General features: G+C 44.7%; 3 protein-coding genes across 5 annotated transcripts; all 3 read right to left on the bottom strand.

Annotated features, from left to right (window-relative positions):
- Positions 1-201: 201 nt before the first annotated feature.
- Positions 202-2,754, bottom strand: LOC133901924 (peptidyl-prolyl cis-trans isomerase FKBP15-1-like). Its single transcript, XM_062343460.1, has 6 exons — positions 2,565-2,754; positions 2,423-2,472; positions 1,480-1,542; positions 967-1,057; positions 767-871; positions 202-512 (listed from the first exon to the last, which is right to left on the bottom strand). Exons 1-6 carry the CDS (start codon positions 2,623-2,625, stop codon positions 418-420), a joined length of 465 nt encoding a protein of 154 aa, XP_062199444.1. The 5' UTR covers positions 2,626-2,754; the 3' UTR covers positions 202-417.
- Positions 2,755-3,288: 534 nt separating this feature from the next.
- On the bottom strand, positions 3,289-8,717 carry LOC133902446 (uncharacterized). 2 transcript variants are annotated; one of them, XM_062344033.1, is made up of 4 exons: positions 8,380-8,717; positions 8,153-8,269; positions 5,014-6,444; positions 3,289-4,519 (listed from the first exon to the last, which is right to left on the bottom strand). In XM_062344033.1, the coding sequence occupies exons 1-4, from the start codon at positions 8,606-8,608 to the stop codon at positions 3,507-3,509; spliced, it is 2,790 nt and encodes a 929-aa protein (XP_062200017.1). In that variant the 5' UTR covers positions 8,609-8,717; the 3' UTR covers positions 3,289-3,506. The 2 variants fall into 2 exon arrangements, with proteins under 2 accessions (XP_062200017.1, XP_062200018.1); XM_062344034.1 differs by having other exon boundaries at positions 5,014-6,270.
- Positions 8,718-15,874: 7,157 nt separating this feature from the next.
- Positions 15,875-19,338, bottom strand: LOC133901222 (probable glucan endo-1,3-beta-glucosidase A6). 2 transcript variants are annotated; one of them, XM_062342513.1, is made up of 3 exons: positions 19,066-19,336; positions 17,617-18,939; positions 15,875-16,158 (listed from the first exon to the last, which is right to left on the bottom strand). In XM_062342513.1, the coding sequence occupies exons 1-3, from the start codon at positions 19,142-19,144 to the stop codon at positions 16,118-16,120; spliced, it is 1,443 nt and encodes a 480-aa protein (XP_062198497.1). In that variant the 5' UTR covers positions 19,145-19,336; the 3' UTR covers positions 15,875-16,117. The 2 variants fall into 2 exon arrangements, with proteins under 2 accessions (XP_062198497.1, XP_062198495.1); XM_062342511.1 differs by lacking the exon at positions 15,875-16,158 and having other exon boundaries at positions 16,720-18,939; positions 19,066-19,338.
- Positions 19,339-26,108: the final 6,770 nt, after the last annotated feature.

Raw genomic sequence — 26,108 nt, 5'->3', positions numbered from 1 at the left:
CTTCCACTAGGTCAGTTTCAGCTTTGACCTTGGCAATGGTTCCAAACAACCTCAAGTAGTGCAAAATGTACTTCCGTATCAATTCCTTCACAAAGTGATGACTCGTGCGTAATAGATTAATAGTTCACATCAGAATCGTACGGTCCAAATGAACCCTGGAACCTAAGCCCGAATGATTGTAAAACGAGTAAATCTTTAGAATGGAGAACATAACGGATCAGGAGTTTGCTCCAGAAAGACTAGATGTTTTTATGGAATAGCAAAAGAATGTCACAGGGAACGAATGTTCATTTCTCTACGGGAATACATTGCATACGCCATGTTCGAGTAAAATGGTTTATGCATTCATCTATTTGATTTGAGATTTTAAAACTAGACTTCGTTTGATCTGGAAGTCGATCTTACTGTCTCAGCTATCTAAAGCTCACTGCCAGCATCGTCCTCGTCTGATTTGCTGGCTGGCTCCCCATTGACAGCAACAAGCTCAGTGTCAAATATGAGAGTTGCTCCACCTGCACGCAGAAAGATAAATGGCTCAGATCAGATATCTGCAGTAAACCGGGCCTGACTATAAAGGGAGAAAATTGAAGCTATCCACTCAAATGGCTGTGTTCATAGAGTAGTCGAGATAAACTGCCACATACCATCACCATGCACAGCACAACAATGTGACAATCACTGTTCAGAATTTCTCTCGAAAAGTTCCTAATATGGCTTCAAGGCAACCATGGACTCAAAAGACAAGGAGCAGAAAATAGTAGCATACCAGGAATAGTAGGTGGCGATCCTTGAGGCCCATAGCCAAGCTTTGAAGGGATCTTCAGCTTTCGCTTCTCACCAACGCACATTCCCAGGAGACCCTGATCCCATCCTACAGAGCATGTACAAAATTCAGATATGGAAGTATGGAACCAGAGCACGAGCAAATTAGCCAGTTACCAATGGGCCCATTAACAGCTTAATTACCTTTGATCACTTGGCCAGTGCCCAATTCAAATTCAATTGGGTCACCCCTTTCATAGCTCGAATCAAAAACCGTTCCATCAGTAAGTTTCCCCTGGTAGATACATGAGAGGAAATAAATGAACAGTATAACTCCGAAGAAAGTGTTGTCAGCAATGAGTATTGTCTAGTATTAGAACTTCTTTAAGCAAAGTGGGCTGGTTGAATAAACAAGTTCTGGTGAAAGTTTAACATCTATGGCAATACCAATTTTCAACAGATTGAAATGCTCTACTGTATATATCCTATTTTTCCTACTCAAACAAAAAAATAATTAGTTATTAGCTGGAATTGGCAAAAATCTTAGCTGGTAGATGACAAAGGTTAAGCATGCAGTCAGTGTTCAATGGAGTGAAGAGAAAAATATAGGTGTTCCAATTACTCAAGGGAAGGCACTTGTTGATATGTAGGACAATTGTCATGATTGAATTATCTCAATAAAAGGAAAGAGGTGAGAAAGCAGAGTATCAAACTTACACGGTAGTGAACTTTAACCCTGTCACCTTTGTGAGCTTGAATGCTGCAGGATTCTGGCTTGTGCTGCATTTTGCAATAAGGGCATAGCATCAATACAAAAATATGATGAAACTAATAGCTTCAAATGAAGGTAGCATATGCAATAATCTACGCTCCATGGAAGTTCTTACAACAAGACAAATCGACTTTAACTTGTTCTGCTAGGATATTCTGTTTTGAGAGGAAGGCAGAAGTGATTTCTCACAGCAATAACGCTTGGGGTTATCAGTTGTCTGTAAAATTGATTTTTTTAACTGGGTGGAAACATCAGATGGATTTTCGAATATTTTCATGTTGATTTGTTGCCAAATCCAAAAAGGTTTCAAAGTTTGCACTCAACTTAAGGTTTCCACTGCATCCGCTCTTAATAGGAAACAAACAAGATAATTGAGCTATTTATGGTCCAGGGTCAAATCACAACCCTCATTTTTTCTTCCAATACTCGGGATCCAAACAGCCTTCGTAAGTACTACGCATTAGAAAATCCACTTTATTGTGACACACATCAAACATGCTCCAGAATTACATTGTAACTTGTTGCACTGGAAATACTAGGGAAAGACACGATATTTACACCGATAAAACCATGGTATTCGGGCTAGAGCTCCACTCAATTTCCCGGCACAACATGCCCTCTCAAATGTGAATGAATCCAGTTGAGCAGGCACCAGGCAGACCCGCATGTCTCAGGATACGACTCCCACCACAACTCGTTTTCTCATAAATTCGATCCATGACGATATCCCAGTGAATAGGAACCGAATATAATCGCGGAAACTACATTACAAATCCGATCAAAACAACAAATTTGCGCCACCTAAACTACCATCACTCGAGTTGAACCAATCCAATCCAACGAGGAGGGGAGAAACGATATCCAAGCAAGGGGGCCAAGAACGGATACCTTGACGCCGATCTGGAGCTCCGTCACGTCGCCGGATTTCTTGGCGGCGGCTGCAGGACATGAAAGCCAAGTCAGATCGGATCAGAGACCGCTGCGTGGAGGGCGGCCCCCCTGAATCGAGGCTGGGGCGGATCCTACTCACCGACGAGCAGCAGCGCCGCGGCGGCGACTACGAGGCAGAGAAGAAACCGCGGCTTCGCCATGGCTGGTGCTGCGATTCTTGATCGGGGACAGGGGAAACTGATGGTAATCTCGCGAGGAGCCAAGGGTTTGTGTGTTTATAGTAGAGCGGCAGGAGGGGAGAGCAGGTGCTTGTGCACTTGTGCTGCTGGCCCGTTTTGGTTTCGCGTCGGGTTTTTGGAAATTGGTTTGGTCTATCCAGGGTCAAGGGGCTGATTCTTGCCCTCAAATAAGCTATGCTAAAATTTGATCACGTTTAACAAATTTAGCTTCTATTTGATTTAAGGTTAAAATTTGATCATGCTTCAAAAAAAATTGGCCGTTCAAATTTTTTCTATAATAAAGTTAGACAAGATTTTGGTGTTCAAAATAATCGTCCTGATTTTTAGCTGATCAAAATTTTAACATTGTCCAAATTTTAACATAACCCTAATTTTGGCATTACCAAATTTTAGCTTAACTTCTTCAGACGAGAACCAAACAACCCGTAAGTTCAAGACCACAGGGCTGTAGTAGAAGATTTTACTGGAATTTCAAGAATTTTGCAAGTAGATTTCACAAGGCATCGCAGCAAATTGGTCCTTGGCAAGTGTTATTGCGATGTGAGTGCCCCAACAGCTCAAATCCAAATTTTGAGTTGTTATAGTACTTTGCCGTGCTAAATTCGTAGGGACAAATGGCAAACGGCATATCAAGTCGGGAGGCGATGCATCAAAATTGCACCGATTCAAAGTGTCTGATATTATGACATATCAAACCATCTTAATTGCACGGACTATCTACAAAGAGATGGATAGCGTTAGTTACAGCAGCATACGTAGAGCTGTAGACCAATGCAATACAAGAACATAGATCGCAAGATGCGCGTGGTGCATCTCAAGTCTGAACTCTGAAGAAGGCAGCCTCAGTGTACGGAGTGGCAGCAGATGAATGGCATCCACGGCTGCTTCCTTGCTTTGGATCTCTTGTCAATATCCTTGCGAGGCAGCTTGGCAGGGGAGTTCCAGTGATGGCCATCGGAACCGGATTTAGGGGACCCTGATTTCGCCGATGAATTGTCCTCCTTGGGCACCCGGCGCCGAAACGACAGCACTCGTTCCTTGGTACTCGGTTTCTTTGTTACTTTGTTCTCCAAGTTTGCCTCGGCAAGGAGGACCTTCAGAGGCATATGGACCCTCCCTGAATTCAACCGCGCGCCTGTGACAGCAATCTCTTCGTTCTGATTGTTTCCCTCCTGGCCAGCTATGCCGTTTGGCTGCTTCATTTCCTCAGCATCACCAGTGCTTTGTGCTGCAACCATCTTCTCCTTTGCTCTAGTGTCTTGAGCACGCATCTTTTCTTCAACATTGTCTGTATGACATATGGCTTTTGTCTTCTCTGCACTGGTCTCATCAGCCTGCCTTTTTTCTTCAACATCTGCTTTAAACCGTAGGTTCATCTCCTTTGCATTTGTGACTTCAGTCTGCTTATTTTCTTCAAGATTTCCCATGCTCTGTACTGCACTCACCTCCATTGTACCGCCAGCCTGCTTCTTCTCTTCAACATAATCTGGGTGTTGTACTTGTACCAAATTCATCTCTGCAGCAGTGTCTTCAGTCAGCTTCTTTTCTTCAACATTAGCTGCATATGTATCCTTTGCAGTAGTGTTGTCAGCCTGTTTTATTTCAACACTATCCATGATGTATACTGCAGTAATCTCCTGAGTGGATACTGTGCTGAGCTCCATGGGGGATACCTGAGATGGCACGAAAATGATACCACCTGTATGTACTTCATCTTCTTGCAGGCCATGGTCCACTGGCACATCAGTCAAGCAAGGATTCTTCACAAGTTCGGCACTACTGCTGACAGGCATGTCATCTGGACCAACTGGGTGATCATTTTCTCTAGCACTTGATGCAGATAATATGCACTCATCTGCAGAAATGTTCAACGAATTTCAGCACATAACCTTGTGTAATTAAAAGTTAAGGTATGATTTGAGAAAAAAATACAGTTACACTGGGCCTTGAGACTTGAAATACTTTAGCATATGAATATATTGTGGAACAAGATTAGGATTTAGAGCCCAGTGTACATTCAACTTTTGAGGTGCAGTATCACTTGCAAGGCGATTAAATAAATTCCCTCCATATTACAATAATGTATAACTTAATCAACCAAACTAGAATAGACAGCTTAAGCATTCCTCTCCAGCTTAGCATTGGCTGATGTTTTCCATCATCCAACAATTAAATTGGCACAGAACGCAAAATAACAGACTTTTCAATGATAAAATAAAGTCAAATGCATTCATTAAATGATACAGGTTTTTAACTCACTGAACTTCAGCAAATAGTATAAAATATTGGAGCATAATGAGTGCTGTCTTATAACAAACAATGTACAATTTAAAACTCAGAAATTCTTACTTGAGTTATGACAGTGTTGCGCTTCAGCCATCCTAGTTTGGTTAGAGACTGTCGGCTGGTCCACTGTCAGGGATGTAGAATCAACTTGCTGTCGAGATTCAATAGCATTTGGTAACTTTAAATAGCAGCTGTCAGTAGGAAGTTCAAATAAGTCATCGTTCTTGCCATCATCTAGATTAAATGGATTCTTGTCAGAAGACATTTGATCCATTAGTAAAGCTTCTGTAGGAAACTCAGGGTCAATCTGTTTGTTGCAGACTTCCTCAGTGAATCCATTAGTCTTCTGTACAGAAGGATTTTCTTCTGCTATATTAACAATTTGCTCAACAATATCTAGTTGTTGTCTCTCCTCAAAGGTGAAATCCAGATCGTTGCAGCTGTCTTCAGCAATGGAGTTGAGCATGTCATCCACATTAGTAGCAGGAAAACCGTTCTGAAAACCAGTTGTACAACATATTATATTTTCCTGGCAAGAAGGCAGGTGAAAATCTGAAGAATCCTTAACAGGCCAGTTCCGTGTGGGGAGCTCCTTGGAGCGTTCTGAGGGTGTATTTTCAGTGTGAACAACCTTCAACTCATTTCCAATTGGCATGGCGCTAGTGCTGGAATCAGTGATTGTTTCCAACTCAACATTATCTGATCCTACTTCTGGTCTTGGTGACGCTTCACACATGGTATGCAAAACACCCATCTTATCTTCCATAAAGCTTTTCACCTTTCCGGAACATGTAGACTGCAATTCTGGGTCCAAAACAACTGGATAGTTTTCCTGAAGAGATGGATGCAAATCACCAATCAACTCACTATTGCCCGATGTTTTATCAGATTTGTTGTCAACTATACCTGTATCATTACTCACAACATTCACAGCGCATTCATATGGACCCCCAAGCTTCAGGCTTATTTCAGGTCCAGCCAATCTAAGAGATCCATTATCCAAATTATATCCAACTTTGGAGTCAGCAGATAAATCGGTCATATTGGGTTCTCCAGAAAATTGATCTTTGCATAATCCATTTGTTTCCAGTGAAATTTCATTTGCAGCTACGCTTGATCCTGATGAAACAATACTCAAATTATTGATTTCTATAGAAAATACTGAACTGGGTGCTGCACCATCCTCAGAATCTGATTGAAGAAGAAACGGAGATGCATCCTGGTACTCATCAAAACTGTCTTCTCGTTCAGCTGGATGACCCACTTTATTTTGACCTCCATTAGTGCAAGCAATCAGCGATTCAGTTCCATTGCCTTCATCTACAATTTCAATAGAATTACTGGTGCAATTGACAAGGCCATTTTCACTTAAACTGGTGATGACTTGAGCTCCAGTATCATCAGGCATTTTACTGTTTATGAAATTAATCAGGCCATTTTCACTAAATTCAGTGGTGATGAGTTGAACTCCAGTATCAATGGGAGAAGCATGTGCTATGACAACAATATATAAACAAATCAACACAAACTCTCTGTAATTTGAATAAAACAGCAAAATATTCTTTAAGAAAAATATTAGTGACACATAGGAATAGCCAGAAACAAGTCAAATGCAGGCAAATTAAAGACTTTACAACCAGAGCTCCACTAGAAACTTCAGTGAATATTCTGAGGCATTTAGAGAAATGTAAGGGGAAGTGCAAAAGACTAGAGGGATTCCAAGGCACAGAAAAATGAATCAAGCACAAAACTGCTAGCTCATTATTAGTTCACATGAAAGGTTATGAGAGTAAAGTCATATTAACAAGTGCAACCATAAAAAACATAACCACATTTCGAACACTGGAGACACTAGAATCATGTTGTCCAAACAGTAAATTAGGTGAGGACCAACAAATCATACAAGTGAGTAACAGGCTAACAGTTGGTCAGTACTGATACTCTACAATGAAGTGCACATCATGTAATTACTTTATGTGATAGTCACAAGCAGCCATTGCAAAAGCTTGCCGAAGATTTGAAATTGAGAACATAAAGGGCTAAGCCTAAAAGCGACAAAAACAGTATCTCGATGCTCAATTCCTTACAGTCTCAGCACTACAATAATCAGAACTCAGAAGACTTGACAATGCAGCAACTTTCCAATTGACTGATAATGCATGAACAACATGGATGTAAGTCATAGCAATTAGGTAATAAATTATGGCAAAACATGTCAACTCCCCATTCGACCGGATCTGTTCAAGTAGATGACAAGACGATATTTATATAAAAAAGATATATCCAATATAATGAGACATGCAGACACATAATGAAACTATAACCACTTCTATTTTGCAAATAAATAAAACGCCAATGTGACTAAGACAACATGTGGTGGAGGACCACGACGACCAAGCAGACCCAAGAAAACAAGTATTAAACGACAAGCTCAAACAAGTCTTACCTACCTACACAAGTAACGACGGATATATCGGATTTTTAGGATGAAAGCCGGTTTTCCAAGAAGCCAACAAATTCATTCTGGCAGACTAGAGAACGAATCCAATGTATGTACATGTCCACAGATACAAGTAACAGCTTCTTACTGCTGACTTCAAGCTACAACTTGCCATGAGACACGGAGACACATAATCTAAGTAACAAGACGGTGGAATCACACATGGATCTCGGTGCCTAGCGCCTGAATTCACTACTTTATTTCATATATCAGCAAAGTTCAGATCTACAGTTTGGAAGTTACAAGAACAAGCCACTCCAACTGTTCTACATCGTTATCGCAAAAGTATCGCCCCAACCCCAAGGAAAACAAGAAAGTACCCACGCTTTCAGCTTTAATGCAAGCCAAGAACAACGCAGACTTTTATTCCAGGCCCCCACAGGAGTACCATTCCACTATGCCCATGTGAGTTTTGAGCTCCTCGTCAAGGCGGGGAACAGGAGAAAAGGACACAGAACTTTTTGCCTTTTCAATCTCTAGCAAAAATACCGTACGAGCAAAACAACAAAAAGCCCAAGAATGCCACAATCTATGCAGATTAGTTCACACAAAATCAACTATATCTAACTTCATTTTCGATTTCTAACAGCCGAAAGTCAGCAACCGAATCGAGAAATAACAGCAAGGTACAAAGAGAAGGCTTGAATTTTCACCCAAACAGAAGACAGAACAGTGGACAAAAACAGAAAGATCAGCGAGTACCTGCGTTCTCCTTGTCCTCCACAGAATCGTCAACTTCTCTCGCAGATCCGCGCAACGCAGGGCCTCCGTTCGCCTCGCCCGCGCAACGCCCCTCTCCCTCTCCTCCTCCTTCCCCGCCTACAGCCGCACGGGTAGACACGTCCATCAGAATCAACGAACGAACGAGCAGGAGAACCATCAAATCCAATCAAAACCAAGCGAGAAGCACCACAAACCACCCCACGTACCTAGCGGCGTCCCCTCGGCCGCATTGCGCTCTTCCCGCTTGCCGACCCCCAGCCCCACGGCGGCTCCCTCCTCCTCCGCCGCCGGCGCCTTGCCGCAGTGCTTGCGGTGGGAGCGGCGGAGCTTGGCGCTGGGGTGCGGGTTGGGGTACTGGTACCCGCACACGTGGCAGAGGTGGCCCCCGCTCAGCGCCGCCGCCTCCTTCCCCCGCCGCTTCTCGTCGGTCTCCATGGCCACCGCCCCGCTCCGGCAATGGCAGCTGCGACGGCGATGACGGCGGGGACGAGGCGATGGTACAGGCTGCGACCTGCGACACCCCCTCCGTTTCAGACGAGACAACGGCGGGGTTCGGAGCTGCGAGTTGCGGCAGGGGGAGCGGGCTTTAACTAGGCACGTGCACGGTTCATGGGACTATGACGCGTGGGGCCGCGCGTGTGTGTGTGGGGCAGGGTGTCGGTGAGAGAGGGACGCGGTGTGGCGCCATCAATGCGGGCCATGCGCGCGCGGCGGGGCGGGGGGGGGGGAGGGGGGGAAGGGGTCGAGGGGAGGAAATTTTCGCTCGGTTTTTTTAGGGCACTGGTGGAGGGGGGGAGGTGTGGCCCGCCTGGAAGAGGCAGCCGTGCCGGACCGGTTGGCGTGGGGCGAGATCTGGCCGTTGGGTGGGAGATTGGACGGCTGAGAGTGCGGATGGGAAGGCAGCGAAGCTCGCGTCTCTGCTCCAAACGGAGCCTTAAAGTAAAATCCGTGGATCAATGGAGTGTTCGTTTAACAAGTCTAGAGATATATGAATGTGCAACCTTCCATAATTTTTATGTATGTCTACTGTGGTTTCTGTCAACTACAGTGCAGGAGCTATGCTCGCTTGAAATTTGAATGTCACCAGCAAGATACAAAATGAATTCGTCGTTGAAGTGTGTTAGAAAATTAGCCATCAACAAAAATTAACTGATCGATCTATCGAGATGATGCATATGATCACAGATAATATCAGAAGCACGATATTTGTTAATGAGGTTCGGCTAAAGCCTACACCTCTGGGCATGACTACGAGCGCTCCTCCCCAACTAGCAGCATCGGTTGCTTCCCGGGGTTCCGGTAGAATCGTTGTCACCCCTACGAATATATCGCTATGCTGTCATGATTATAAACAGTAGTTCTCCTCTCATATTTATGAGAAGGTCTGGTTATATGAGTCCTGCTAGGATTCCACTTGAAGTCATACTCTTATTCTATCATATATCGCTAATACAGCAGAAGTTCTGTATGTAACCAACTCCATACAATAATTCAACACATATCCAATAAACTCCACCTTAACAAATAATCCGCCACCTTGAAGTTGTTATACGCAAACCTCCATGTATACATGACTTGAGTTGTTATCTTTGCCGCTCAACGAGAGCTGCCCGATGAGTTTTTACTCAGACTCACCGTCTTCCACAGACACTGTTATCCCTACAACTTCAGTCTCCATGACTCTATCTGCAACTAAGCACATTTCTCTTCTATCAACGTAGTCTCTTTGAGCGCAATCAGATTCCTCTTTAGCCTTGGCACATGTTTGACTCCACGAAGCACTTACGCCATAAAAGATCTTGATTTTTTTATAATACCTTACTCCAACATATCGGTGGCTCGTGTCATCACATAAGTAGATAAAATCACAACCACTAGATTTCATGAAAAAAAAACCGCTCTCTGTTGGGCGTCATATGAAAAATCTAACTAAATCTGACATCCACGCTCCTGATTGATTGCATTCTTGATACTGATAAATTCACGGTGCATTTTGAGTCACAGATAGAAATTGTAATATTAGTATTGCTCTTTCATTTGACTGTTTAAGTTACGATTCTCCAACGTCTTACACCGTAGCCTCTAAAATCCCAGACTAACCAGATTACTCCAGTTGCAAGTAAAAATTTCTATAATCTATAATTCCTTCTAATTCAGCACTTCGATCCACACTTTAGAAACTCATGTGCGCAACTTGAATCGATCCACACATTTGCTGATTTGGAACCATGCAAGCTCTCTCTAATGCAGACCTGCATCCTAAGCTTGCACCACGTGTTGCCACACTGCATGATCTATGATACCGATTAGAGGGGGATGAATAGTTGGTTAAAACTAATTGCTAAGCGATCAAGAAAACTTGCAGAAATAAACTAAAGATCACTAGAACAATAAGAAATAATTAAGAGCTATGTCAAGGTTTGTAATCCTAAGGTAACATACAACAATTTATATTCTAAAAAGATAAACTGCATAAGATAAATTGTATGAAAGTAAATAGCTCAATAATAAAGTAAATAGCTCAAGAGATAACACTCGAAGTTTATCCCGTGGTATCGGTGATTTGCCGATCACCCCTAATCCACGTTCGATGAGTTCAAGCTTCTAACCGCTTCTCTATCAAGTATCCAATTTTCACACGGAGAAAAGGCTCACACTAAGCAACTTGATCTTAAACCGGAATAGAACAATAAACTACTCACTACCTCGATTCCACTAGAGTAGCACTTTGTCACTCCGGCAAGGCGTGCTCAAAGTCTCTTACAATCAACGTCGTGACTCATCCACTATCTTCTTTAAAGCGCTCAATAGCGCAACAACCGCTAAACCACCTAGGAGGTGGCAACCTCCAAAAGAAACAAGTCGATGACACTTGCTTGAAGGATCACTACAGCCTCAATACTCAAACTCTTCAAAGTAATGTACTAGATGCTCTCACACTCTCAAATATGTAACCACTAAGCTAAGAGAGGGAGAGAAAGAGCACAAGAGCTCAAATGTATTGTGTTGAAGTGCTAGAGACCTCCTCTGAATCAATAAAGCGACTATATATAGGCCACACTCCAAAATGTGATCATTTCTGTTGATTTGATACCTTTGCGACACTTGTGATTAGACCGCATGTTAATTGGTGGTCAGACTGCCAACCGTTAAATGGCTATAAAGTTGTGATGATGACTTCTAACACAGGCTGACGGTCAGACCACTAATCCTCGCCATTAGACCACAAGCAAGGAACATAGTACCAAAACTCTCTGTTCCCGAGCGGTCAGACCGCTAGCCAAAGTAGAGGGTACAAACCCCTTTGTTCCTTGACGATCAAACCGGGCTGCACCATAGTCAAACCGAGACTGAGATTCGAACACATCTCAAACATGGTTATACAACGGTCTGATCGGCAAAGCCCTTCGATCAGACCACGATACTTGAAACTTGAACATAACAGTCTTTGCTGTATGGTGGTTAGATCTTCACAACTCAGAAACACCCCAAATGATGTCTTTTTTCTCTCTCTCAAATTAAATTTGCCACTTTATATGAAATGCAAGTTTGAGCAATTATGGCACTATAGATGTCTCAAGTAAACGCACATCAACCCCTCTTAATAGTACGATATTTATCCTATCAATCCGGTTAATTTTTTTCTCTAATTCCTTTAGCCAGCAAAAGAAAATACCCTACAATGATACATTTACCTTGAGCTAGCCATTTCATGTTTTCCACATATGCTTCTTCTAGTTTCGCAACACCTTGTGACTAACATTTTCATAGCTCAAATAAATATATTAGTTCACAAATTTTTTATTATCATTAATTACCAAAACATGAATTAAGGACCTGGATGTTTCACACACCATAGAGAATAATCACCACTGGGCCTCACGCTCCTGTGTTGTTGTTGCCATTATATTCATCTTTGCCGCTCGCGGTATAACTGACATATCGCCACCAGTCTATCTATCCTACACCATGATATGTTCACCCTTCAAGTGATTTGTCCGTCTACCTTTTTGTCTGTCTGCCATATGCCCACAAATTGTCCGGCCACCACCGTCAAACTCTTATCAGTCGCCATGCGCATCACGACCAAGCACCGTCGACAACCCCTACTCAACCGAGCATCGCAATACCGGCCTGAGGTTTGGCCAATTTGTCGATTGCCTCTCCTCCTTTGCCTATTGCAATATTCATCAACGTCTGTGACCTCCTGTCGTGCTCTAGCACATGCACACATCATGTTTGCGATCCTTTTGTCGCATTCCAACACATGCGCATCTCGTGTATGTCCGCACGACACACCTGGTCACCCGTACGCTAATTCATCCGGCGCCTGATCGAAACTTCGGTCTCACCTCGACGAACATCAGACTGTTCTACCACATTGAAAATTAATGATGGAGGAGTATGACATAAAAGCTAGAGGTCCCTCAACTATTAGGCTAGTTTTTTGATTGAGTTGGCACATGACCTTAGTCATGGTTCTGATTTAGCATATGCGTATAGCAGACCTATTGAGACATGGACATGGCCTACCACGTTTCTAATAAGTGGTATTAGAGTCCATAGTTGGTAAATCTGAAACATCTCCAGAGTCGTACGGTTGTGGGTGAGCCCGAAGCGTCTCCATGATCACACGAATTATATGTGATGGAGGAGATTGATAAGACCGGATTTGTGATAGATGAGATTGTTAAATTTAGTCTTACATCAAAAATTAGTAACGATAATATGATGTAAAAGATAGATGATACCTCCCTTATCAGACTAGTCTTTTAAATCTCGGCTCCGATTTGATATATACTATACTACAGCAGCCTATTAAGACCTGGGCTAACGGTGTCGGCTTGTGGTATAGCGAGCTGGACCAGCTGCCGCGTTCGTAACAAAGTGCATGTGCAGTAACAGAAGCTTATCGGTGGGCCAGCCAGATCGACAAAGGCCATCTGCTTCTCAATTTCTCATGATCTCCTGTCCTGCAGCTGGAGTAACTGAACCATCATGAGGCAGTATATGCACGGCGCTCGTTTTCCCTCTGGCATCTCTTCAGAAGAAATGAATTCGTTCCTGCACGGCTGTAGGGTGTACTGCTGGTCTGCTGCTAGTGCTAGGTAGTTGATTATAGGCTGCTTAATGTGTTCCTGTTGTCTGCACGGCTGTTCTTGCTGGAAAAGCATCGATTATATACACACCATCTGATCCGATCATCATTCAGGTCAGATCTGGATCAGAGGTGGCCAGGTATATATGTACTTTCAGAGCACCATGGAAGAATTACATGCAGCAGCAGACGACGTGTGTGTGTGTGTACAAGCTCACTATCATGGAAGTTATGCTATGTTTGTATAGTATAAGCTCGCTGTCATGGAAGGAGTACAGGCAGCAAGCAGATGACATCGTTTGAAAGGTGCTTGTGAACCTGCACCACACTAATCGTCGCACAACGACCTTTGATTCACTTGCAAGTGAGTGTGCCACTTCTTGCTGCGGATAAGGGAGGTGGTTAAAGAGATAGAAAGCAGTTGAAGTGCGGTGGTCGTTGTGCAAGCGACCAACTGCCTCTTGCAGTCTTGCTTGCTACCAGGGGCATAGACCCCTCCCTCTAAAACTATTTTTAACCATATTCTTTTTATTTTATTCTCTTTTCGATTCTCTGACAAACGATGAACTCAAGAATTCGTGGCTAATAGTAAGCCGAGAAGTTGAAGCCCAACAATTTCCAGCCTCTTGTTTTAGTTGCCCACATGACTCCAAGAGGCATCCAGGCCTAAGAGGAATAAAATAATTGATCGTTTTTTTTCTCAAAATGGTTGTTTCAAGCTCCAAGCCTACTGCTAAACTTTGTATTGAACCAATGGTCGTACATACTGATACAACCGAAAAGGAGTGAGAAAATTTAAATAAATTCACATGTAACTTTCTTCTATTTTGGGGGCATTTGAAAAAAAAATCTTATATGTTTCCATGTTTAGTTGTCCATGCAATATTGGATCAAACTAACTAGGCATATTATTTTCCCATTTCCATTGTAATACATATGTTACTATACTTTTTACATATTATATATATTGGAGCAGACATATTATACGACATCTCTTTCCAAATGTCTGTCTACTACTAGTAGTAATTACTACTCCTAACTAGTTTGCTACTACAAACTCCTCTGTTAGTGTATGCATTTCCTCTTTGTGAAGCCATTGGATATGGTAATGGTACTAGGTGGCGAAGTGGTTAATCGTGCTCGATGGACTCATGATGCCCAGCACTTGGCCGGAGGAGGAATCTCTGACCCTTAGCGCCCACGGCAAGCAACCAGCAATAGGCATCGTCTTTTCCCAACGCTCAACCATTCTCACCATTAGTTCCCAGCAGTCATCTTCTCGTGCATCAGAAAGTTGCATCGCCTCGGCTAATCGTTTGTGATCCTTTCTCAACTCCGCCGAGCTCACGAGCATGACGTCGAGACCGACGGACGAGTGGTTCTAGTTGTTAGGTAACCAACGCTAGCTACAATTGTACGCATGCGTAGTGAGAGCATCTCTAACCGACTACTCATATTTGATCTTATATTTCTTTTATTTAGGGGTTCTTTATTCAGATTTTATCCTCTGCTTCTCAGCACGTTCCAATCGATCCCTCATATTTGACCCCTATATTCGAATCACCTCTATTTTATTAATATGTGGTAACTCTCTCTCCCCTTTCTCCTCTCTCTCCCCTCTCTCCTCTCTCTCCCGACGCCGGCCAGAGCTCTCTCTCTCTCCCCGCTCCTTCTCTCTCCCCGACCTCCCTCTCCTCGAGCTCCCTCTCTCCACGCCTCCACGGCACGGGCGGACGGGTGAGGGGGCGACGGCGCAGCGTGGGCGGGCGAGCCGATGCGAGGAAGCACGGGCGGGCAGGTGTGGGGCAATGTGGCAGCGCGGGTGATGGGCCGGATGAGGAGCCCCTAGATGTAAGGGGTGAGGGAGGAGATTTGAGGGCTCCTCAAATAAAGGGAGTCGACTAAGGGGTCGGTTGGAGACCGATTTTTATCATTTTTCCTCAAATATAAGATAGAGGGTGAGAAGAGGGTTCAGTTGGAGATGCTCTGAGGACGAACAAGTCTTGGGTCAGTAGTGACGGTGTATGGACAGAGTCAAATGATTGGAGGAATAGCTCACTCACTCGTACGTACGTATTGCATGGATCACATGCTTTATCTTCTGTGTAATACCCTGACTCATTAATGTTTCTTATTTTGGCTTGTGTGACCTAATTATTTTGATGTTGTGAATTTAGTACCACTTAATAGTTTAGATATGTTAAGATTATCAAGTCTTCACGCTCCAAACATCATATCTCTAGGTTAATCCTTTTATATAAAACGATGATGAAAATATAAGGGATATGCTATGCGTATACGGACACATCCTATATATGGACTAGACTGTAATCGAATTTTAGAGACATAATGTTAGATGGTATCAAAGCCGACTCTCGCTACACTAGCGCTTGTGTGCCGTCTCATAGAGGGAATACTTCTGTCCCTTAGTTTAGATAGGTTGAGAACAATTTATAAGACTTCACGCTCCGAACATATGTGTTAATTTTTTTATGCGAAACGAGAACGAAAATGTAACAGAACTTCTAAACGAATATTAGAGACGGATTGGTGCAATCTACTTCTGTCCTTCACAAACAACAGTGGCGGCAAGAATGCAGTTTTGTCCTCTCCTTTCGCAGATATCTTGGGCCATTCATAATGCAACAATTAACACATGCATGACAATTGGCAAAGCTTTCACCTTTCATTCTCCTTTTGGAAGCGAACGAGTTCTCGCTGTTACAACAAAAGTTTGAGAACGTCTACCCGTGACAAGCACGTTTCCAGGTCCCTAGTTTAACCAGGCTTGACGAAAATCAACAAGTCATATTCCCCCCTTGTCCTCCTCCCATGCAATCAATCGGTTAAGAGTCCAGAGAACTGCGGAACTTGCAGGATCCATGGCCTGAAAAGGAAAAACACAGTCAGCACGGCATTGTTAACAACTAAAGATCGATGCATGTCAAGATCGCACAATACTGTCTTCAACTCTTCAAGCTACCACCAAATGACTGATGCAGAAATCCTGTTACTGCATTTGTCCTACTAGTAACAGTACAAATGCATCAACTAGACAAGAACGACCAACTCATATGGACCTTAGTACCTTACAGCTTGCATGCAAGCTCGCAGCTAGCTGACCTTACTGCAACAATACAAGATCATGTCACATATGCAGTTGGGCTCTGGCCCAATCAATAACGGGCCACAATGCACTAGCCATCTACTACACCACTGGAAAGCAACAGTTCCTAGGGAATATTGGCATCCAAGTTACGTATCTGAATAGATCACTCAGAATAGCTGTGCAACTGCAACCTGATCATTTCAGAACATCTTTTGGCAGCGAGGCAGACACCCTAGATGCAGACAGTGTCATGCTAGGATTCTCTATGTCGAATCCTAAGAAATAAGCCCTCTACTGCATATGCATTATGCATTTTAAGGTTTATTCTTATGGAGATATAACCAGTAGTATAGTGAACAATCGACATGGTTCGGACTTCAGAATTTGATCCATTTAGGAGCCTTCGTTGTATGTTAAATGAAATTGAAGTACCAGATACCCCTAAATCCCGAGTAAATAAGCAGAATAGCTCTAACATCCAGGACATTATGTTCTAATTTGTAGAATTAACACTAGTTCCATCTGCTGTTTATCTCATTCAAAAGATGAGACCTGTCAGAAAACAATAGCCACTCTACACATGCTTAAAACAATATTCAAACCAATCGAGATCTACATTTATTTTGTCAACCACAATGCTAATAATAAAATCTTAGCAACATAATCTCATCCGCATTTCATAAAGATCGATATCTGTTGCGACTAATGATTCCTCAAATCCTAATGCGGTGGTCAACTCAGTTGACAGAAGGAAAGAGCATCTTATTTACAGTACATTTGCTATTATAATCCTCATATAACAGAATCAATCAGCATGAGGAACACAAAGTTGAAACCTTCCACGCTACTAACTTTTTGGAAGTGGTAAGCACGTCCAAACCGCAATAATTATTATAGATCAATCATAACAATAGTCAATGGATGAATCGCAATCCACACAGATCAGCAGTTGTCTCTTATTTGTCTCAATCTCCTAGTTGGCAAATGGCAATGACTTCAGATTCGGTCCTTCGTAAAATCCAATATAATCCCATGGTTGAAATGTACCATCTCTAATCATCAGGTTATCACAATATTATGCACAGTGGCAAAAATGTACTACCATCTATTGTACTCACTAGTTCACGAAATCACAGAATCAAACTGCACTACCGATCTAGAATTAATCACTCAAATCAGTTCTAAATGGACTAGTAATTTTAATTTCAGAATGTATGGTGTGTGAACACAAATTACTTGGGTTTTTTATAGTCTGCTCTGCAAGGTTATTGAAGTAGCACGTAGCTCCAATCTTCCTCAGCTGCTGCCAGTAAGAGTTGAACGCGTAGCTGGCGTGCGCCGCCGTCGTGTTTGGCAGGAAGCACTTCCCGCCGGGCTGGATGGCGTCGCACGTCCCGTTCCCCTGCCCGCACGCGTACGCCAGCGCGTTCCCCACCGCCGTCTCGTTTAGCTTCTTGCTGGCGGCGGCCGACAGCACGCACCATATCGGGCCCTTGTACGGCGTGTTGTTCTCCGGCGCAGGCAGCGGCGGGTACGACCACAGCGGGCGCCGTCCGGTGAGGTCGATCTCGTAGACTGCAGTGCCGTTGGCATAGTACAGCCCCCAATGCCGCTCGGTGCCCGGCCCCGCCTTGAGGTCCTCGTTGTACAGCGAGAACACGAATACCGGCATCTTGGCGCCCGGCCGCGCCGGTGTGCCCGGGTTCTTGGCCATGTGTATCGCGAGGTTCCTGTTGTAGATGGCGGCGTTGTGGACGTTGCCGCCTATCTGGTCGTAGTCGCAGCCGTTGGGCCATCCGGTCTCCGCGATGGCCAGCTTGACGTGCCCGTACCCGAGCTTCGCCATCGCGACGACCACCGCGTCGAGCATTTCGTCGAGCAGGTTGGTGTAGGTCAGCCTGGTGACCGGGTCGACGTAACGGGCGCCGCCCTGGAAGAGCGCGTAGTCGAGCGGGACGGTGAGGTTGTTCCCGGACCAGACGAAGTAGGGGTACGCATCGACGAAGTAGTAGGAGTTGGTCCCGTTCAGGAAGTGGAGCAGCGGGCGCACGACGGCCTCGGCAATGTCGGCGCGGAACGCGGCGGCCGACGGCGGGCGCGGGAAGGCCCCGTCGGCGAGCGCGTCCATGGCGAGCGTGGTGCCGATCTTGACGCTGCTGATGCCGCGCGCACGGAGGCTCCGGTGGAGGTTCTCCATCGCCGGGACGAGGCGCGGCCATGTGGAGGTCGCGATGGAGGTGTCGGAGAGCACCTCGTTCCCCACGAGGAGGAACTTGACCCGCGTCTCCAGGAGGTAGGGGACGAGGTTCTCCGCCACCCACCGGTCCGCGGCGGCGGCGGCGGCGGCGACGTTCGGGATGATCTCGTTGGGCACCATGATGGAGACGGGCAAGCGCGTCCCCGCCAGCGCGCGGAGCACGCCCGGGTTGGCGTCGTAGATCTTGACCGACCCGGCCCCCGCCGCGCGGAGCAGCTCCACCGAGCGCCGCGGCGGCGGGATGTCGTCTGCCACCCTTCCGTAGTTGACCCCGATGCCGTGGCCGCTCATCCCGTGCGCCGCTGCAGCAAGAAAGACACCACCTTTCAGCTCACAAGCTCAGCTCAGCTAGGTTCACCGCGGCGGGGCTTCATAGTTCAGCAGCCGGGGAAACGACGCGGCGGAGGTCAGAGGTGGCTTGCGCTTACCGTGGCAAGAGAAGGCGGCGCAGAGGAGGAGGAGGAAGGGGAGAGCCCAGAGCGGCGGGGCGGCCATGGATGCTGCCATGGCTCGTCTGCTCTCCGAGTCTTGGGTTCGGTGCTCGCGTCTGACTGTTGCCGTGCATCTTGGGATGGACGCTGCGGCTTCTTGCAGAGCGGAGGTTCCGTTCAACTAGGGCCTAGTTTAAATTAAAGCTTAAACTACTGTGAGATTAGCGAGGTGAAAAAGCTGGGAAAAAATATGCTTTGGAGAAAGACAAGGGAGAAACTCACAGGGAAAGAGAGGATGTGTTGTGTCAGTGCCATTGGATGCTCTTGCTGCGCTGCATTGGATGCTCCGTTTTGGGCGAAGCCGGCTTTAGACAATACTTTAAAATTTTATTATTTATAATATTATTATAGTATCTTTTAACACCATAATAATATTTTCTATTTTTTTATCTCTAACAGCTACTATATTTTTATCTTTTATTATTTTATATCTCTCTATAAACAGTATCACACAGTGATACGACTTCCTCCTTTCTCCCGCAAAAATACGTTCCTCTCTCCTCTCATGTTTTCCTGTAGCAGCTGAAACAGTTGCTGCTGGAGATTGATACGGGATGGGTGGATCGACAAAATGACAACATAATACTAGAGCACAGTGATGCGGATCGATTTTGTCTCTCGTGCTAGAGATGGCTTTAAGTGACTGACTCAGAATAAAAATAATCAAATGTCTTAGACTAATATGTAGGAATTGAGTGTTATATTTAGATGATATCATTACGAGCTGCTACGTATAATAAATTATTAAAAAATAAAAATTTAATCGGTACTACTTATATTGACGTAAGCACACAGTTCCAACACCATAAGGCCATCTCCAGCAGCTACCTTAAATTTTCATCCTCTAAAACACTATTACAGCATCTCATATCACTATTACAGCATCTCTTATTTTTTTCATCTCCAGCAGCTACCTTATTTTTTACCTTCTACTCCTCTTTTTCTCTCTCCGGACCCGCTGTCAGCCTCTGTGAACAGTACTGCTACAGTGTTGCTACAGTAACAAACATTTGTTTTCTCCCTTCGGGCCCACCGGCAGTCTTTTTAGCACTGCTGCTACAGTGTCGCTACAGTACCGCTACAGTGTTACAGGTGCTACAGTAGTTCCGCAAAGTTGCTGCCTGTTCCTCTCTCCGCAGTACTGTAGCACCACTGTAGCACCGGATACCGACTCTGCTGGAGCTGCTACAGTACCCGCAAAATCACTGTAGCAGCCGGATCTTCAAAAATGCAGATTCTGCTGGAGATGGCCTAACACGCCGCAGCCCGCAAGTGCGGGGTTTGGGGGTTCGTTAACTGTGATCACTGAGATAAAAGCTGCGCCAGTGCACCTGCTGCCTTTCGCTTCACTGCTGCAAAGGGCCACTTTCATTGTTTCCTTGTTCTGCTAAAAGACGGGGGGGAATTTCTAGGGAACCGGTATGTGTCTACCAACATCGGCGCGACAATGAGACTTTTGCGAAAGGGTAAATCTTTTTGTTTTTCGTTCGTTGAAGCAAAGATAAATAGACGCACAATGAGAGCAGGGCAGCATCCTGCGTGAGAACGATTGGAGCGAGAAGTCACCGTGACCATCCATGATTAGCAGGGCCCGCTGTGGTCTCCGGTGCTTGTCCTATTCCACGTCGCCGCCACTCGCCAGCCTGCTCTTCAGGCGGGGGAGTCAGTTGACCGACTTGACCGCACGCGTACGCTGACGCTGGTTGTCTCGTCGGTCTCTTGTGTCTGTGTGCAGAGAGAGAGAGGTGGGCAGGTGGCTGGTATGCTGACATCGGTAGGAAGCCAAGCTGGGCTTGTTCCTAAATCCGTATTGCCGCCGAACAAAGCAACGCTACACCCAACAAAAGATGCATTGTCGCATCAGGCGATGCCCTCTAACGTTGTTCCCTTCTTGGAGGTGCTGTTATGATATTCATAGTGAAAACTTATTTACGATGTTTTGGATTGTTCAATATCGGTGTTTTTGTGTCGTGTTCTTTTTAGGCATCGTCTAGGAGAGGCATTCCCTATAATTTCGGTTTTTTCTGTTTCAGAGCGTTGTCAATAATCTCAAACCTAATCTAACTAGATGGATGGTCAAGTGTCGGGGTTATCCTTGTGGTGCGCTAGGCCTAGTTAAACTAGGTAGTTCCTCGAACAAAGCAACGCTAGACCCAAGAAAAGATGTATTGTCGCATCAAGCCTGGAGACGACCTAGACATTACAACGAATCACTGTCGTATGAAGCTTAAGAGAAAATAACAAAAGTAAAGACATGATGAGCCAGAAGCTGCCCGCGGTTGAGTCTAACCATGGCGATCATGCAAAAACTAGGATCTCCAATGATAGAACACCAAGATAAGAAGAGGCAGCTTCTCAACTTGGCAGCAAGATAGACAAAACTCAGGAGCACTAGGGCATTGTCCTCGACACTATGCATGAGCGGCCGCTATGCGCCTGCACCGACGCCGCTGGGGACGGAGCCCAGAGAGATCGAAGCGGCAATGAGCGCAACGAGCCTTGGCAACACATCCACAAAAGTTGTCCCCCACACCGTAGGGCCGCCGCAATGCCAGCGTGTGGATCCGACCCCCGCGCCACCGACTCATAGAATCGGTCGCCGCCCCGACGCACCTCATGGCCAACGGGCACGCAGATCCAACTATCTGGCATGCAACAATCATACCAAACGCACATATCTAGAGCTACCTGAAGGGGAAGATAAGGGGAAGAAGTGGAGAAAAAAGTCATGACTGTAGCCACGCGGAAGAGGCTACCGAAGTGGTGAAGCGAAGGTGGAGGTCACCCTCAGAGTCACCTCACGAGGTAGGTGACTAGAAAAATTTTAAAATAAAAATTATACCAATCATATCCTTAATGTGCTGATCCGGTCCAGATCCATTATCTTCATCGATGTCGGCATCTTCTACGTAATGACATGTTGTTGCCGTAGGCGGTAGGCCGAGATGACACACTATGAAGAAGAAACTTTTGACAGATGAAGCTTCAGCAACTTGCCTTGTTAACGATGTTTGCCAGACAATGTCAGTGTATGGACGTAACCAAGGCAGCACGCCGCAATACTGCAGTAACAGGCTTGCAGTATGGGTCGTGGTTACCTGCTGCCTTGTGTTTACAGCATCTTCTGATGCGGACGTTTTCTGGAAGTTCGCATACAACTTTGAGATTCACGGGTTGCGATGGTGGATGATCACCACTGCTCTTTGCTCGTGCCCATCGCGCGTGGAATTCGGATGCTCTGACTTCACGTTGTATCTAAAATAAACAGATATAATGTAATGCTACAGTGCTCTTATAAACAATAAATTTGCTACAATGCCTTACTCATGGTTGCATTGCTCACGGTAAAATACTGTTCATCCTCTCATAAATTATTGTTCACCTCTTATTTGATTTGAAGTTAAAGAATCTCTGGCATGTTTGGTTTGTGACCCTGACAGCCATGCCAAAATTTTGTAATACCAAAACTTGGGCAACGCTAAAACATTGCTAAAAGAGATAGTATTTGGATCACCAATGTCAAAATATGGAGAGAAAAATGTGTTTGGATAACCATGCCAATGTTTTCTAAATTTATGAGTATGACAAATGGGACCTACATATTATTGGTTATTTTTATGATAAAACATAGTCAACATAGGTCTTATTTTGTTGATAAAATAACAATGGTTTAGACGGATCCCAAATTGGACACACCATTTACGATATATTGCCGTTTAAAGCTCACTAATCAAACAACTAAAACATTTAATGTCACCATTCACTGGCTGACACATCAGCACACAGTGCATGCATGCAGCGGCAGCAGCCCTGGCGAGCGATTCCCTCGCCCGCGGGACACCGGCGCTGGCTACTCACTGAAGCTTGGCGACGCCAAAATTTCCAGGGCTCGCCAAAATTTGGTATTGAACCAAATGGTGACCAATATTCATGGGCATTACCAAATTTTGATAGGATTTTCGTTAGCTAGGAACCAAACAGCCGCTAGATCCGCGAGGATCTCTCGGGCGTGTGGCTCATCGTGAGGGGCTCGAGGCCCACCTGGCGCTATGCGTCCACGATGGGCACCGTGGCAGATGAAAGCACCGCCCGTCCCGGTCCGTTCGGACCCAAAAGCGAGGTCTATCCGGCCTGCACTGCAGAGCGATGAGCCTGTCCGGCCCGGGACGGCCGGTTCGATATCTGGTGCAGTGCGTCGAGCGGCTGTGAGCGCGCCTGCTGCAGCTCTAGCAGAGATAGAATCGAGTGCTACAGCACTTACTGTAGCACTAGATACCGCAGCAACCGGCTGATCTAAATTTGCAGCTGGTTTCTCTCTCCATCAAAATTGTAGTGACTGATATGGCTATCTGAGAGTAAGTAGAGTAATAGAATGTAAAAAATAAGGAGATAAAAAATTATAATAATAATAAAAGATATTGTAATAATATTATAGAGAAATAATTTTTAAAATATTTGTTAAAGATAACTTATAAAAGTCGCAAGAGTAGCACCCGGCGCGCAGCGTTGCGGCTGACAGTTTACCTATTATAAGTCTAAATATCTTACTTATTAAGCTAGTAAGTACCATATGTGATATTATATATATAATAGATTATTGTAAAATGAAAATTTAATTGATGTCATATACCACCTTTGGACATAAGTGGATTGCCATGTGCCTGCCCTCTGCCATGCACTCCGCGCGCCGCTGGCTCGTCGCGGCTCCCGCTGAGACGGTAGCCAAGTCCGGCATAGTTTTTGACTAATTATCGTGATTAGTAAACGACAAACAATATTTATGTATGGGGTTAGGGATCACCTGACCGACGCTATCAATGGTAAGATCGGAAAGAGAGGCACACGATATACACAAATACAAACCTCTCGAATGATAATAAACATTTGTCATGTATGTTGCCTTGACCTTTATATTAACTCGAATATAGGATAACAATGTAAGGTATCTAGATTTAAATCCTAAGCTAATCGGCAAGACTTTCAAGCTTGTCGAGGGATTCTTTGGAGCTTGATGGCTAGACCTTGAAGCATTGAACCAACTTGGATTGAGTTTTTTTTTATCATACCCCTACCTTGATTATATAGTTGGGTGGAGAGGAGACATGTCTTACTCGAAGCCCCAAGCATAGTCGACGTATTCTGTCCTTCCCGGGGTGTCCAGTGCATTTGTTTCCCTTATTAGGAGATTCTTTCTAAGTACAAATAGATCTTGCCCTTAGAGAACGAGTTCGTGTCATGCTTACCATGGTGGTAAAGCCTATTTCTAGTAATATCCAAATTATTAATTATATATTTCTCATCACAGTCATACCAGCCGCTTGAAAAATGGACTTCCTTTTTAAAGACCAGCCGAACCATTTTCCAGTAACGCGAGACTTGAGTCACAAGGGATAATCCTAGTAAAAACCAAAAGAGCACCATTAGAAAAAGAAAAGGAGATCATAAGTTTGGACAATCTCCGGAAAGTAAGCACCAAATCCTCCCAACCATTGCCACTGCAAATCAAAGCATTGACATTCAAGTCACGGTCCAAATGGTGGGTCTTCTTCGTTTGATATTTCGGAGACAAACCGTTACAACTACAATTTTGCCTCCGCAAGGAGGCGACCAGTCGGTAATCCCAGTGACATAGCAATACGCAGATTGGGGATAGATCAGCAATGTTACGGAAGCCGGGCGCTTGCTTTCTCAACTAGGTGAACTCACGTAACAAGGTTGGATTAGGATTTGAACACTGATGTGTGGAGTTGTACACCCGGCTTCCCTAACGCTAACGTGGAAAGAACGGAACAAATTGAATTGGCCAACGGGCTTGGTTAGTGGGTTTGGTAATCAGCAACATCTCGCAATCCAACTGGATTAATACCTGCTGCTAGATTTGTGTAGACACGACGGTTTATCAGAGACTCACATAAAGCAAGAACGAGTAATCCGTAATGGAGGCAGACCACAATGATTAGGAAAAGACATGTTTACAGTGATCAAGGCATGTAGTTGGATTAGTGTAAAGCATGTAGTATGTGAAAGGAAAAACGAGGGCACATCAACTCAGAGCATGAGCGCCAGAAACTAACCTTTTTGCAAAGTGGTGAAGCACTCGCAGACCAAATCAGGGTTGGGTCAATTTTCTGGCCTGATGCCATTCCAAGGCAAGTCAAAGGCTGTTGGGGACAAAACTTCTCTGCAGCACTAATTCTACTCACATGCATTAGTGCTGCAGAAATTTGGCTTGAAGGTAGTAGCCAAATTTCTCAAATGCAACTCCAATTAATCCAGTGACCTGAAGTATGCAGCAAGAAAGGCAAGCCAGGCAGGATCCTTGTCCCATGTACCATGTACAATGCACAATGCAGCACACCATTTCCAAGGTCTCAAGCTTCAGATCCAAAGTGCTAGCTCCCCTGCTCACAAATGATTTGTTATGCTGAACAAGATCACCAGACTGTTGGACAGACAGACCTCGTTCATCACCACTCAGCATTTTAAGTACAAGGCGTCTCTAATTCTTAAGGCATACATATTTGTTGCTTTCTGCATAAATAATCAGATTCTCTCGGGTCCTACTAGCCATGTTCAATGTATTGTTTGGAGTTCCAGCTTGGCATGAAATTGCAATAACCTTCTCGATGCCGACACCGTATTTATTTTCCGAGATATAAATTGGTCTATGGTTCACTGTCGTGCACTGAAAATGCTAGAAAAGATTGCCAAATTTATCGAGCAAGCACCATATCTGATACAAGTAAACTAAATTCCAGACCACCTTGGATGACTTTCTAGCTGAGCTGCAACCCAATCAGGATACATGGAAAATAAACCAGGGCACATATTGACAAGCCCAGATTTTTGCCTGCAACAGAAGCAATCTTCACTGAGTATAATGCTGTGTTTGGTCCTCTTTTGGGATCTTGTAGCACAAGACTAGCATACAAATAAACAACACTGCTTCACTGGAAGGAATCTGATGGTCCATGCAAAGA

This window comes from Phragmites australis, chromosome 20 (assembly GCF_958298935.1).
Source record: "Phragmites australis chromosome 20, lpPhrAust1.1, whole genome shotgun sequence".
Classification (NCBI taxonomy): Eukaryota; Viridiplantae; Streptophyta; class Magnoliopsida; order Poales; family Poaceae; genus Phragmites; species Phragmites australis.
The sequence above is the reverse complement of the archived record's forward strand: the minus strand, read 5'-3'. Positions and strand labels throughout refer to the sequence as shown.

Bases quoted from the DNA above. Each gene is read 5' to 3' on its own strand.
- LOC133901924 (XM_062343460.1), bottom strand. From the start codon at position 2,625: ATGGCGAAGCCGCGGTTTCTTCTCTGCCTCGTAGTCGCCGCCGCGGCG. The intron at 1,543-2,422 runs GTATCCGTTCTT...TGCAAAATGCAG, and splicing joins AGCTCCAGATCGGCGTCAAG to CACAAGCCAGAATCCTGCAG. The intron at 513-766 runs GTATGCTACTAT...TTCTGCGTGCAG, and splicing joins ATCGCCACCTACTATTCCTG to GTGGAGCAACTCTCATATTT.
- LOC133902446 (XM_062344033.1), bottom strand. From the start codon at position 8,608: ATGGAGACCGACGAGAAGCGGCGGGGGAAGGAGGCGGCGGCGCTGAGC. The intron at 6,445-8,152 runs GTACTCGCTGAT...TTGTTGTCATAG, and splicing joins GGAGGACAAGGAGAACGCAG to CACATGCTTCTCCCATTGAT. The intron at 4,520-5,013 runs GTAAGAATTTCT...ACATTTCTGCAG, and splicing joins GCAACACTGTCATAACTCAA to ATGAGTGCATATTATCTGCA.
- LOC133901222 (XM_062342511.1), bottom strand. From the start codon at position 19,144: ATGGCAGCATCCATGGCCGCCCCGCCGCTCTGGGCTCTCCCCTTCCTC. The intron at 18,940-19,065 runs GTAAGCGCAAGC...TTCTTGCTGCAG, and splicing joins CGCCGCCTTCTCTTGCCACG to CGGCGCACGGGATGAGCGGC.